Raw genomic sequence first — 14139 nt, 5'->3', positions numbered from 1 at the left:
TTTTTTTTTTTTTTTTTTTTTTTTTTTTTTTTTGGTACCAGGGACTGAACTCAGGACCTTGCACTTCTGAGAGGCTTTATCTTTTTTGTACTTTTAAATCAATCTAGGCTCTTGTGCAGTTCAGGTTGGCCTTAAACTCACTATATAGCCCTGGCTGGCCTTGAACTCTTCAGTAATCTTCCTGCCTCAGCCTCCCAAGTGCTGGGATTACAGGTAAGCGCCACTATGCCTAGCCTGAAATACTGTTTTTAAAACCGGTTTTAGGTTTTACAAACATTTTACAAAGTTTACCCAAACTAAAAAGAATTTTAACTTTATAAACTGTTCTCTAAGTACAGAGGTATAAAGAGTGAACAGGAGTCAGGGAGGCTGAACTTCCTGATTCCAAGTCAGTCTCTTCAGATGACCACATTTCTCCCACACCATGAAATATAAAGAAGCTACATAGTAAATAGGAATTACAAATATTAAAAGAAATAAAGAGCAGTATGTTGAGAAAGAACATCATAGTGGTACCCATTCTTGGTGGTCTGAACATCAAAATGAGTAAAGCTATTCACTCGAGTCTATATAGCTCCTATTTAAGTTCTAACAGAATTCTTACTTTAACATATTAAAGGTGTTATTTTGACAATTTTTAGCACGTAAAATAGTATACAAAAGCTGTTCAAATATAAACCTTCATTAAATCATAATTAAATTACATTTATAAAATATAAGACCATAGTTATATTGCCCCCCGCTCCAGGCCTTCTCACTGAGCTACATCCCAACCTTTTTCACTTTTCAAACAGGGTCCTAGTAAGCTGCTAAGATGCCCAGACTGGGCTCCAACTTGAAATCCACCTGCCTGAGCCTCTGAGAGTGCTGGGATTATAGGCAAGCGCCCTCATGTGAGGCCCATAATTATACTTTTAAAGTTTTCCGAAAAGTTTCTCTTGTTAGCTTTCATTTATAAGATCCAAATGTCATGAAAAAGATCTCATCTCCCCGTTAAATTAAAAGTTACCTTTGATCCTTTCAAACAAATACTCCTGATTCGGTGTGAGGTCTAGATACTGCACAATTGCATTCAGAGTCGGAATGAGAGGGGCTTTGACGAGGGCAGCTTGTTTCAAGCTAGTAATACTAGCCTCTGTTCAAAACAAAACAAATACAGAACACAGATGATTCTTCACAAGGGACTCTGAGAGAATTTAACATGCCCTTCCTCTTGTGTTCAAACAGCAGGCTTCTCCCTGGCTTCCGTCCTTACACAAGCCAGTGATCTTCCCAGACACATTCAAGATTTCAACCTTCCTCTGGAAACATCAGTAACACCCCTCAGCATATTGTTCTTCTTCCTCAGCATTATGTTATCTTTTTTTTTTTGGTACCAGGGATCAAACTCAGGTCCTTCCATTTGCGAGGCAGTCACCAGAACCATTGAGCTAAATCCCCGGCCCCTTAACCACATTATCTTTACTATCTGTCTCATCTACCAGATAGAAAATGGGAATCAGGACATAGGTTGGGTCATTTTTTTCTCACTACTGCATCCCTCATGCTGTATGCCTAGAACAATACCTAGTACACAGTAGGTACTCAATAAATGTTGAAGGAATATATGAAAGGAATAATAGTTTATCTTAATTTGCATTATCTACTTTACCTACAATTTATCACATCAACTAAAATGACTACACGAGACATACAGTTGCTGGGCAGGATGTGGAGAACCTTGAACCCTCACACTCTGATGGTGGGAACAGAGAGTGGTACAGCTGTTTTAGAAGTCTGGCAGTGCCTCAAAGGTCACACAGTGTCACCATACGACCTAGCAATTTCATTCCTAGTTATGTACCCAAGAGAAGTTAAAATGTTAGTCTGCATAAACACTTATACATGAGTGGTCACAGCAGCATTATTCATTGCAGCCACAAAGTGGAAATAAGCCAAATGGTAGTTAACTCATGATCGGATAAACAACTTGTGAAAGCATGTTTAAATACCACACTGTTTCTCTGGTGTAAAAAACAAAGTGGAAATAAGGACTGAGATGTATAATGGATGTTGGAAATGAGAAGAAAGTGTTCCAATGGGAAGGGGAACTGGGGGAGGGAGGAAGAAAGGGACAAGAAAAAAAAATGAAAACAAAGCTTCTGTACTTAGGGAGGGGAGGGAGTTTTAGGGGGGAATAGGATAAAATAAGATAAAATACATTTAAAAAAATAAAGAGCCAATTTTGCCTCACTGAGACCCTTAGGATGTAAGATCCACCATGAAAAAAGTAATTGTGGAAGAAACATTTAGATAATTTGGCCATAAAAAGAAATGAGTAGCCAGGTATGGCAATACATGCCTACAATCCCAGCATTTGGAGGCTGAGGCAGGAGGATTACTGTGAATTCAAGGCCAGCCTTGGCTACACAGTGAGTTCGAGGCCAGTCTAGGCTGTAAGCAATACTGTCTCAAAAAATACAACAAAACAACAAAAAGAAATGAAGTATTGTTAAATGCTACCACATTTTTACATTTAAGGATGAACCTTAAAAACATTATGTTAAATGAAAGAAGCCAGTTACAAAGGACTAACCATTGAATACTATTTATATAAAATACCCCAAACAGGCCCATATACAGAAACAGCAAACACAGGCAGGTGCACAGGGCTGGAGGGAATGTATGGAAGAGAAATGGGCATGCTACAGGGTATGGAGTTTCTTTTTTCAGTTATAAAGTATTCTAAAATTATGATTGGTTGCATAACCCAAACCTTTGAACTGCACACTTTAAAAGGGCAAATAGTAAATTATATCTTAATAAAGGTATTACATTAAAAAGCCCAGTATTATAGACATTTAGATCCCCTCCCCTCAACTGAAGATAACAAAAGAAGTTGTTAAATAGCCCATTACAAAGAGATATTTTCCATTTGGCTGGTTTACTAAAAGTAAAATAGGGCTGGAGATGTAGCTCAGCAGGTCTGTGCCTGCCTGGCAAATGCAAGATCCTGAGTTTGATCCACGGTACCGAAAAAAAAAAAAAAGTTAATCACATGCTAGGCTCTAGCTCACATACCTCCTATCTGCAGCTCTGGACAACCCATTCGTCTCATCTGGGTGCTGACAGACTCAATCTCTTGTACAAGCGGCACTAATATTGTCTCATTGATCCACTAGGAAGAAACAAGGTATAGATTTTGCATACATAACTCCAAAGTATTTCTCAAATAATTTCATTTCTAGAAGAAACTCTTTAAGAACTTTTTTTTTTGCCTTGTATTTGAATATTAACAGAACTGTAAAGTACAGCAAAAGAGAATGGAAGTAGCAGCTACCCGAAGGCTCCAGAAAAATCAAATAAATATAATACTGGAATGATAATATTGTTTTGTTTTGGCTAGTGGGGATTGAGCCCAGGGCCTTCACACTGAGCTACCCACCTGGTCTGCCCCCTTTTTGGAAACAGGATCTAGGTCACTAAGTGGCCCAAGTGGGGTTCTACCTTGTGATCCTCCTGCCTCTGCCTCCCAGAGTGCTAGGATTATAGGCATGTGCCACCTCACTGACTGGAGGTACTGAGCTAGATTATGTTCTCAATCATATGTATTCCTTCTAAAGAAAATAACTTTCTATATGTTAAATTAAAAAAAAATTCCTTTACTGATAATTCTCCTTAGCAAAAAGGATAACCTTCAGTTTATATATTTCTAGAGTACTATAATTACATATTTATTGGTGTAGAGTTTATACTGGTTTATAATCAATAAGACAGTTTTCAAACTAACACAACTGATTAACTCACAATAGGCTCCGCCAGTTGCTAAACATGTGGGAAAGCAGATAATGGAATCAGTTTGTGAATATTACAATACTGTACTACTTTAAGACTGGGAGTCAAGCATAGAGGCACATGCCAGTAATACAAGGAGTCTGGGAGGCTGAGACAGGAAGATAACAAGTTCAAGCCCAGCTAGCATATTTTAGCAAGATCCTGTCCCAAAATAAAAAATAAAAAAGGGCTGCTGGTAACATAACTCAAAGTTCAATTGCCAATACTGGGAGAGGGAGGGAGGTGGGCAGCAGACTAGGAATTTTAAATGCCATATTCTACAGTATCAGAATAATCTCGGATGTGAAAAAGACTATCCAAATAAAGTCTGTTCAGTATGTTTGTGTATTACTGTTTTGTCTATGTAGCAAATGCAACCAACATTTTTATTTTCATGCTGTTAACCGTAATAGTGAAATAATTAGAGAATGTTTCTGATGAAGACCACAATTCCTTATAAACAAGTTTCAATTCAAAACCTCCGATTCTGCTGCCTGCCTTGCAAGCGCAAGGACCCGAGTTTGATCCCCCCGACCAAAAAAGATAAAAGGGCAGAAAGATGCTATTGAGGTCCCTTTTGCTGGGGATTTAGCTCAGTGGTGCTGCTGCCTGCCTCACAAGCACAAGGACCCAAGTTCGATTCCTGGTACCAAAAAAAAAAAAAAAAAAAAAAAAACACCAAAAAACAAAACAACCCCCCCAAAATAAAAAACAAATCTCTCAAAACTGAAAGCTTCTTTGTAATGCATACACCAAGCAAAATTCAATATAGTGAAAGACACTTTTTATAATTTTATCCCATTTATTTGATTATCTATATACGTTGCTAGAGAAATGTTAGTGCTGTTGATTACTGGGTGCTGGAAAATTATGACCGATACATAATGTTTCAAAAAAATCCAAAAAACTCTCAATTTCAGAACAGTAGCCTAAGAAATTCAGATGAAGAGCCATGTTTTTAGGTAGCTAATATTCTTGAAAAAACTTTGTATTTTTTAAATATATTAGCATTTTTAGACCAGTATATAACAGAAAAGACAAAAGCAAATAGTTCCAGGTCAGCATCTCATTCATTCTTCTAACATTTATTACACTTGACCTACTTGCCAGCTACACACTGGCTGCAACAAAATCATCTACGCTGTCCAGGAAACAGATCTAGGCCTCACTCCCAGAAATATGAGCAGTTCTGGAATTGGCTCAGAAATTTTTATTTGCTTCCTGTTATTTTTTGTAGTACTGCGGATTGAACGCAGGGGCCTGTACATGTTAGGCAAGTGCTCTAGCATGGAGCTGTATTCCTACCTTGTCACACCAAGTTGTCAGGCTGGCCTCAAACTTGTGATTCTTCTACCTCAGCCTCTTGAGTAGTTGGGATTTCAGCCATATGCCAATGTACCTAGCCTATTATAATTTTTCTCTATTTCAGTTTATGTCTTGGCCTATTATAAATTTAAACAAGAGTGGCAGTTTCTTTTTGTTTTTTGAGACAAGAGTTTTGCTATGCAGTTCAGACTGGCATTAAACTCACTATATAGCCCAGGCTGGCATCTAACTCATGGCAATCCTCCTGCCTCAACCCAGTGATGGGATTACAGGTATGAGCCACCATACCAGGCTTTTCTTTTAACCTTTTATTTATTTACATTTTTTCAGGTGGGGCCTCACAATGTTGCCCAGGATGATCTTGAACTCAGGTTTAAGGAATCCTGCTCCAGCTTCTGAAGTAGCTAGAACCACACGTGAAAATTTAATTGTTAAAATGCCATCCTGGCTTCTACCACTTTTTAACCTTCACTCATGATAGCTTATTTAAAAGTGATTTCAGTATAGTTCTAAAAGATGTAGAATGGACAATGAACACTGAAGGGTGAAGCAGTGGCAACCTCTATGGAGGGAAGTGGCGCTAATCTGCCTACATAGCCTGGGATACACAGGTGCTAGACATTAGGAGAGGATGCTGGGTGAAAACCCAGGAATCCATCTCTAAAAGTAGAAGAGCTGACTTCCAAGTCAAACAGATGGCTCTTCCCTAGAGAATCTGAAAGTACATATATTCTGAAGTAGCTTCAAGTAATACAGTATCATCTTTTTTCTATTTAGTTTTCAGAAGGCATAGATCCCCTTTTGTTTCCCTCACAATTCTAGGTACATTACAGACAATGACAGAAAAGCTTTTTGGAAAGAAAACAGAAAAATTAGGAAAGAGAAGACCTCTAGTTCTCCTTTCACTGTGCTGTACTCCTTAGTGCCTTTCCCTGAGGGGGATCTTCCTGTCCCTGTCCCTGTCACTACTCTGAGCTCCCAGGCATTCACATTGAGGTGCTGCCCTCCTCAAGGATGAGTGCAGAGGAAAGAGAACCTGTGGTCTATATGAGGGCTTTGGGGAATAATTTTTCTATCCATTACGGAAGAAAGCAGCAAAAAGGGTGGGGGCAGGGAGCTTCAAAGAACCAGCTGGAGGGAAGGTGAAATTTAATTATGCTCTTGGTCTTAATCCCCACATCACTGAACACTCTGTTCTTAAAGGAGCCAGGGAGACACAAGTGAACTTACATTTCTAAACTTAGCTGTCCATGAATCCATATGATCAAGAAGTTGTCTGTTCATTGTCACTCTTGCCCAAACCTATTAAAAAATGTTTAAGGTAAATAATCAATGAGAAAAAATCCTGCCAGAAATCATCATTCTTCCCTACATTCTCAAAAACATTTGATGAACTTCGAAAACAATCTTCAAGGCTGGGGATTTCACTCAATGGTTCCACCGCCTGCCTTGTAAGCGCAAGGTCACAAGTTCAATCCCTGGTACTAAAAACACACCCCCAAAAAACAATCTTCAGAAATATCAATATTCAGTAATTTTCTTTGTTACCTAGTGAGTTGTTCATATGCAAATATTTCTCTTGCTTTTAAGAATAAAATAAAAATCCCATATTTAGTACTAAAATGATAAAGTTACAGATTGCCAAATGTTCTAATCCACATGTTTAAAAACCAAGAGCCTGGTAAATGCTAAGTGCAATTAGATATCTGAGAGCCTTTCTATAATAAATGTAGAATATTTTAGGTAGGACATTAATGTCCCTTATATGTCATACAGTAAAATGTACAACAAAATTTAGTGTTAAGAACACAAGACAGGCGGCTTTCCACTGTTTCTAATGAGTGCCAGATTTGTATTTCTGTCCAGTAAAAGTGGAGACTAAAGAAAAATTGTTCTAGAAGACTAGCAATCTAAAAATTATAAATATTAAGTAATTTTTATTTTCCATTTACCTCTTCCGCAGCTTGCTTAGAACTGAGATCAGCTTCATCTTTGTTAGCAGAGGGGGCCTGAGACCGACAGGCAAGTTGATACTGAAACTTCTTTAAAGTCTGTGCATAATCTCCCATAGAACGATTGTAGTTCCAAAAAGTAGGGCTGTTGGAAGGAGAGGTAGAATCTGGGCTTCCTAAAATGATGAAAGAGTTCACTCAGTTGTGGTAACTTTCCCATTTAGTGCTAACCCACAAACACTGGGTGTCTAGATTCCTAGGCAATGGCAATCAAGCCATCTGAAGACATCCCCCCATTCTTCTTTAGAGAGCATGGATTCCTTCTGTTCAAAATTAAAAGAATATTTTCTGAGCAGTATCAATAAGAACCGTAAGAATTACTAGTGGTTCAAAATGTGCTTGTATCTGTTGTGAGAGTAACCTTGTTTTAGCTGGGCATGGTGATACATGCCTGTCACTGCAGCTCGGTAAGAGGATGAGGCAGGCGGATCACAAGTGTGAGGTTAGCCCAGGAAAAAGAGAAAACAAAAAGGTCTGGGGATGTGGCTCAGTGGTAGAGTGCTTGCTTAGCATGTGTGAGTTCAGTTCCCAGCACTGCAACATACAGACACAGACACAGACACAGACACACACCATTGGTTTCATAAATTTCCTAAAACTTTGACTTTTTAGAAGGGCATTCTAAATGGAATAACTATAGCTTCCTATTAGTAAACTATTCTATGGGCTATGTCCCTGCACTGATTGTGTTTTATTAGTTTGTAGAATTTCTTTATTGATTAAATGATTCTCTGTGAGCCAGGTGTGGTGGTGTGCAAGTATAATCTCACCACTCCGGGAGGCTGAGGCAGGAAGATCACAAGTTCAAGCCAAGCCTGTGTAACTTAGGAAATGAGAGCTCAAAATAAAAAATGAAAATGAAAATGAAAAAAAATGGGGGGTCTAGGGATTTAGCTCAGTGAGAACGTCCTAGGTTCAATTCCTGGTACCAAAAAAGGAAATAAAACAAAACAAAACAAAACAACAACAACAACAAAACCAACCAAAAAACAGACTACCTATTGATCATAGTTATAAATTTACTTTTAGGAAATGTAAAAAATTGACATTCTGGAACTTCCTTCTACAGAGGCCTCTGCGATAGTACTGTACTTGTCACATGTGAGGGTTACAGTTTTGGTCTGTCTTCCAAAAACAATTTGAATTCCCTGAGGGCACGGAGTTACTTTCTTCTCAGGGCCTGAATAAATCAGTTTTCAATGACAATTACAATTGGGCTAATTTTTCCAAGGTTTAAAAGACATCAGAAATACCAACTGATACTTTATATCCACAATAAAAAATCACAAACACGAGCTAGGTTTTTTGTTTTTTGTTTTTTAACCTTAACAAGAGTTCTAAAAGAAGTGACTATAATAAAATTAGCTTTCTTGTGATGTTCATAGCCATAAAGGATGAGAAATCATGAGAGGGATATGGGAGAGCATTTCAATTCACCAAAACCTTGAAGGTTACCAATCTTGTCCTTGGGTATGTTTCATGAAGGCAAAAAATATAGTTTTCTACAATAAAGAAATGTCACGTATAACGTGAAGCTAAATTTCCAAGCAGGACTTCTGATAAAATTGACATATAGGAATGAATTAATGGCAAGAAAAGAGGCTATAAACCAACTCAAGTGATTTAATACATAGACAACAAAATCAGAAGGTAAGAAATATGGTCATGATACAGTATGATTTTTAAATTTTGATTAATTGTTTTGACTAAAGTTAAAGATAATTTTCTGTGAAAAAAATTTAAATAAAAATTTCAATAAAGATTGAGATAGATAATGAATAGAAGCTGAAGTTTAACATTGGTTGTGCATTAGCCTAAGTAAATGCTGTGTATCTAGCAAGCAGTGACAAAATAGGGACTTTCTACAATGATCACCATTACTACTACCATCATCTCTAAAATAGCATAGGATATATGACTGAAGAACCTCAAAGACCTAAGAATCAAAGCACAGAGAGATTTGGAAATCTGGCAATGGAGCAAACCATATAATGTAAAGCACCTACAATGAATATCTAAAAATGTTTATTAAGTAAAATGCATTGTTTAAATGAATAAATGAATGAATGAGGGATCTTGTAAAAAGGCAAGGTATGAAGAGTCAGTGGCTAAAAATGAAGAGAGAACTGAAAATCAGAGGGAATATCAATTAGTGAGTTGACAGGGTGGCTGCTCTAGACAACTGTGTGGGCCTTGAGAAATCTACCGCTTTTCTTACAGTGCTCAAGAGGGAACTGGAGATAAGGATTTGGGCCAGAAAGAGGTGGAGAGCTGGACTGAGACCTGTATCCTAAGTGTATTATTCCAGGTGTTCAGCATAGGGCCAGGATCACAAAGGGCCATATCCTTAGTGGTAAGAAAAAAGGACCTGTTAGAGTACCAAGGGATTAAAGAAGCTTGCTTTAAGATGTTGAGATTTTTAAAAACTTCCCTGAGGGGACTGGGGTATGTAGCTCAGTGGTGCTGTACCTGCCTGGCAAGCACAAGGTCCTGAGTTCAAGCCCCAGTACTGGGGGTCTAATAAATAAAACAAACAAACAAACAAATAAATAAAAACATCCCTGAAATTTTATTTTATGTATTTTCTTTCTCCTAAGATTGTTTTTCTGAGACGAGACAGTGTCTCGCTATATAGTTCAAGCTTGCCTTGAACTCACTTTGTAACATAGGCTGGCCTCAAACTTGCAGCAATCCTCCTTCCTCAGCCTCCTGCCTCAGCCTCCGCAGTGCTAGGATTATAAGCATGTGCCAGTTTAAACAAGATATTAAATAAATAGCATCTCCACTTAAGGAACAGGGCTCCTGGGAAAAACAGAGGACACCAAAGCCAGCCAGGAAAGCATAGGAGCCTGGAATATTTTACAGTGCTAGAAAGTATGTGTGTATGTGTATCTGTGTGTGTGTATGGTGTGTTGGTGATTGTGCTCAAAGAACGACAGGGTCATGTCACAAAGAAAACAGCAGTCAGCTTAAAGGGGAGGTCACTAGCTTAATTTCAGACATGTAATCATCAAAATAAATTACGTAACTAGGGAGAAGAAAAAGTGTATGTGCTGCCGAAGCGAGCACTGGAGAAGAAAAAGTTTATCTTACAGTAGAACGACAACAAGTAAGTGTAAAATGTGGTTACATAATGATGTGAATAAACATTATCACTGAATTATATCCTTGAAAAAGGTTAGAGAAAGGGCCAGCGATTTAGCTCAGTGGCGCCGCACCTGCCTAGAAAGTGCAAGGTCCTGAGTTTAATCCCTGGAACTGCCAAGAAAAAAAAAAGGTTATAGGGACAAATCTTATGTAAATTTTACCACAATCTTGTGGCTATAATTAATTTTCTTTGTTTCTTTTTTTTTTTTGAGGCAGAGTCTTGCTGTGTAGTCCAGGCTGACCTTGAAGTCACTATGTAGCCCAGACTAGCCTTGAATTTGTGGTGATACTCCTGCTGAGTGCTGGGATTATAGGTGTGCACCACACCAGCCACATTTTTCAGACTCTTAAAAAGATGTTAGTAGTAAAGACAAAAATTTTATGAGTAACAGGATACATATTTATACAGTCCCCACAAAATGCTTATTATTTACAAATTAATTTGTATAAAATGCAATTACCTAAAACCTAAGGGCAAATAAGGGTTAATGGGCCAGTTATGGTGGCACATACCTATAATCCCAGCACTAGGGAGGGCTGACAGGAGAATGCAAATCTGAACTCAGTTTGGGCAATTTAGCAAGACCTTTCCTCAAAATAAAATTTTAAAAGTTGGGTGTGGTGGCACTTGGGAAGCTGAAGCAGGAGTTAAGAGACCAGCCTGGGCTACATAGTGAGTTCCAGGTCAGTCTCAACTACACAGTGAGACCCTGTCTCAAAAAAAAAAAAAAAAAAAAAAGTGTCAGGTGATTTAGCTCAGTGGTAGAGCACGCCTGGGTTTGATCCCCCACCAAAAAAGAGAAAAGAAAAAACAAAACAAAACAAAAAAAACAAAACAGGGATGGACACAGATAAACTGGCCAGTCTATGGCCATATCACCCTGAATGTGCCTGATCTTGTCTGATCTCAGAAGCTAAGCAGAGTTGGGCCTGGTTAGTGCTTGGATGAGAGATATACTGGCCAAAAGATATTAGTATAGCTGTACTATATTAATGACAGACAAAACAGATTTGTGGCAAAAAGTAAAAGATAATTTACCAGAATGATTTAACTATTCTGAATGTATATGCACCTAACATAATCTTACATGTATTTAGCAATTTGACGAACTTATGAGGAAATATTTAATAAAAGACCATCAGTCAGATGTGAGAGCACACCTATAATCCCAGCACTGGGGAAGCAGCCTGAATTACACAAACTCTTTCTGGAATTTTTTTTTTTTAATCCACCAGATTGACTTTAAAAGGCTTGTTTTGTTTTGTTATTTGGTACTGGGGATCGAACCTGGGGACCTAGCACTTGCAAGGCAGGCGGCCGCACCACTGAGCTAAATCCCCAGTCCCCTACACAGACCCTTTCTCAAAAACAAAACAAAACAAAACAAACACAGACAATCAGTAGGAGCTTTTGATAAACTTTCTAGATCAGATAAAAACTAGAAAAATAACAAATTTAAATTTCAGTTGTTAGTCATCAAGAATCTTAACTCAACAAACCAAAACTTAGATACCATGCATTCTTTCCAATATACCAAAAATCACTTTTAAAAAAGTGACCACAAAGCAAGCCATAAAGCAAGTTCAAAGAGCCAACTACCAAAGCTTCCTATGTTCTACAAAAAGAAAGAGAAGAGAAAACCATTTACACATCAGAATCTCTAAGCACAATATAATTAACTTTGGAGGAAAAAAGCTAACTAGGCCTCTTCAGCCTTGAAAATTAAAAGCAACACTAATATCACTTTCAAACAACAGTAATACAGCTAAGTAATTTCTATGGGTCAAAGAAAAAAATTATGTCTGAAAATCATAAAGATGTATAGAGATCATTGTGCTATACTCTAATTTTCAGTAGACTTGAAATATTTCAAAATTTAAAAAATAAAAAATGTATAAAAAATAAGATAATATTGATTTGTTTCTTTGACATTTGTGGCACTTTCAGGCAGAATTAAATTAAAAATCCCTAGAGAGTTCAAACAACACAAAGAGACATGGTCCAATAACCTGGCTTCCCCAACACGGCCAGACTTTAGCACCTAAAGCGTTTTCTATGAAACTTCCTGAGGGAAAAAAATCATTACTCGGTTCAATAACCTAATTTGGTTTCAAATAATTGACTTTATAATAATCAAATCCACCCCAAACAGATTACAATTTGCTAACATTGTTTCCCATGGTAAACTATGGTCTAATACTAAAAGGCAAATTAAAAAATGTTCTGAAAAAGAGCAGCACTTTCAGGATAAATACTGCTTTCTCCTCACCTGTCCTGCTCACCAGCCTCCCAAAAGACTTACTAAAAAGAGACAGCTATCATCTGAATAAGCTTTGCTATGTGCCACTTCAAAGGCGTTTTACAGCCTCAACTTTAAACAAAAATTATAACTTCTTTTATATGAAAAGGCTTTTAATCTTACTGTAGATGAAAGGGTTAAGATTTTTCAGTTCAGCCATATTTTACTTCTTAAAACTGATAAGTTAATTCTAACCATTAAAATTATATAACATATAAAGTAATACAAAATGTGTTTGTCTCCTAAAATAAACTACTGTAAAAGGACATACAAATTTATGCACAGGTATCAAAATTATAAAACTAACAGATAAAGAATTATGTCAAGTGCACCAGATATAAATAAAATATGTGTACCCAGATTAACTCTGTGCTGTTTCTCTTCTTCACTTCGGAGGAAAGTGTCCAGAGTGCGCAGGTCTGTCATGTAGTCCTCCTTACCAGTAGGTGAGTTATAGACAGTGGGTGAAGAACGGTAGCGGGATCTCAAGCCACTGCTCTCCACTGGGCCAACAGTGGTAGGGTATGAAGAAGGAGGAGAGGAGCTAAAGCTTGCCAACTACACAAAATAAGAGGACTTGATTTTACTTTTAATTGAATTTTATTTTTTGAATTTTAAAAAGTAACAAGCTATTATAATGGTCAAAATCTAAGAAAACCTACACCAACAAATGCTGGTGAGGTGGCAGAACAATGAGAATTTTCATTCATTCCTGGTGGAAATGCAAAATGGTACAGCTATTTTGCAACAGTTGGGTGGTTCCTTACAAGGTGAAACCTTTTACCATACCATCTAGCAATTGTGCCCTTTGTAATTTGCCCAAAGGGTGCTGAAAACTTATGTCCACACAAAAACTTGGACATGGATGTTTATAGCAGCTTTCTTCCTAATTTCTAAAACCTGAAACCACGACGTCCTTCAGAAGATACCTGGATTAAAAAAACCTGTAATAGGGCCAGTGATTTGGCTCAGTGGTTCCGCTGCCTGCCTTGTAGGCACAAGGGCCGAAGTTCCATCCCTAGTACCAAAAAACCTGTAATATATTCAGACAATGCAGTACTACTCAGTGCTAAAAAGAAACAAGCTATCAAGCTATGAAACACATGGAGGAATCTTAAATGCATATTGCTCAGTGGAAGCCAATCTGAAAGGCTACACACGTATGACTCCAAGTATATAATAATATGAATGAGGCAAAATATGAAGGAATTAAAAAACAAATCAGTTGACTGCAAGAAATCTGGAGGGAAAGAGGGACGAATAAATGAAACAGGATTTTTTCCCCCTATGCTGTGACAGTGGATATACATTATAATACATCTGTGCAGGCTACCAGACTGAACTCTAATGTAAACGTGGGCTTTGGGTGATAATGATGTGTCAATGCAGTTTCATCAATTACAATAAAAGTACCATTCTGATGGGATATACCGATAATGGAGGAGGCTATGTATGTGGATCAGGGATTATGGGAAATCTCTGTACTTTCTCAATTATACTTTATAACAGTATCTTTTTTTTTTTTTTTTTTTTTTTTTTTT

General features: G+C 37.5%; 1 protein-coding gene across 4 annotated transcripts in view; it reads right to left on the bottom strand.

Moving 5' to 3' along the window:
- The window catches only part of Tmem209 (transmembrane protein 209), a 30742-nt gene that overhangs the window by 11243 nt on the left and 5360 nt on the right, over positions 1-14139 (bottom strand). For 3 of the 4 annotated variants that reach the window (XM_010633504.2, XM_019208864.2, XM_010633506.2), the window contains 5 exons: positions 12955-13156; positions 7092-7267; positions 6370-6441; positions 3061-3157; positions 1010-1135 (listed from right to left, as the gene is read on the bottom strand). In XM_010633504.2, coding sequence (XP_010631806.1) covers positions 1010-1135; positions 3061-3157; positions 6370-6441; positions 7092-7267; positions 12955-13156 — 673 coding nt within the window. The remainder of the gene's footprint in view (positions 1-1009; positions 1136-3060; positions 3158-6369; positions 6442-7091; positions 7268-12954; positions 13157-14139) is intronic. The other variant, XM_010633507.2, reaches the window with a different exon arrangement.

This window comes from Fukomys damarensis, unplaced genomic scaffold (genome assembly GCF_012274545.1).
Source record: "Fukomys damarensis isolate Sample0158 unplaced genomic scaffold, DMR_v1.0_HiC HiC_scaffold_4, whole genome shotgun sequence".
NCBI lineage: Eukaryota > Metazoa > Chordata > Mammalia > Rodentia > Bathyergidae > Fukomys > Fukomys damarensis.
Note: the sequence above shows the minus strand (reverse complement) of the source record. Positions and strands in the feature narration are given on the sequence as shown.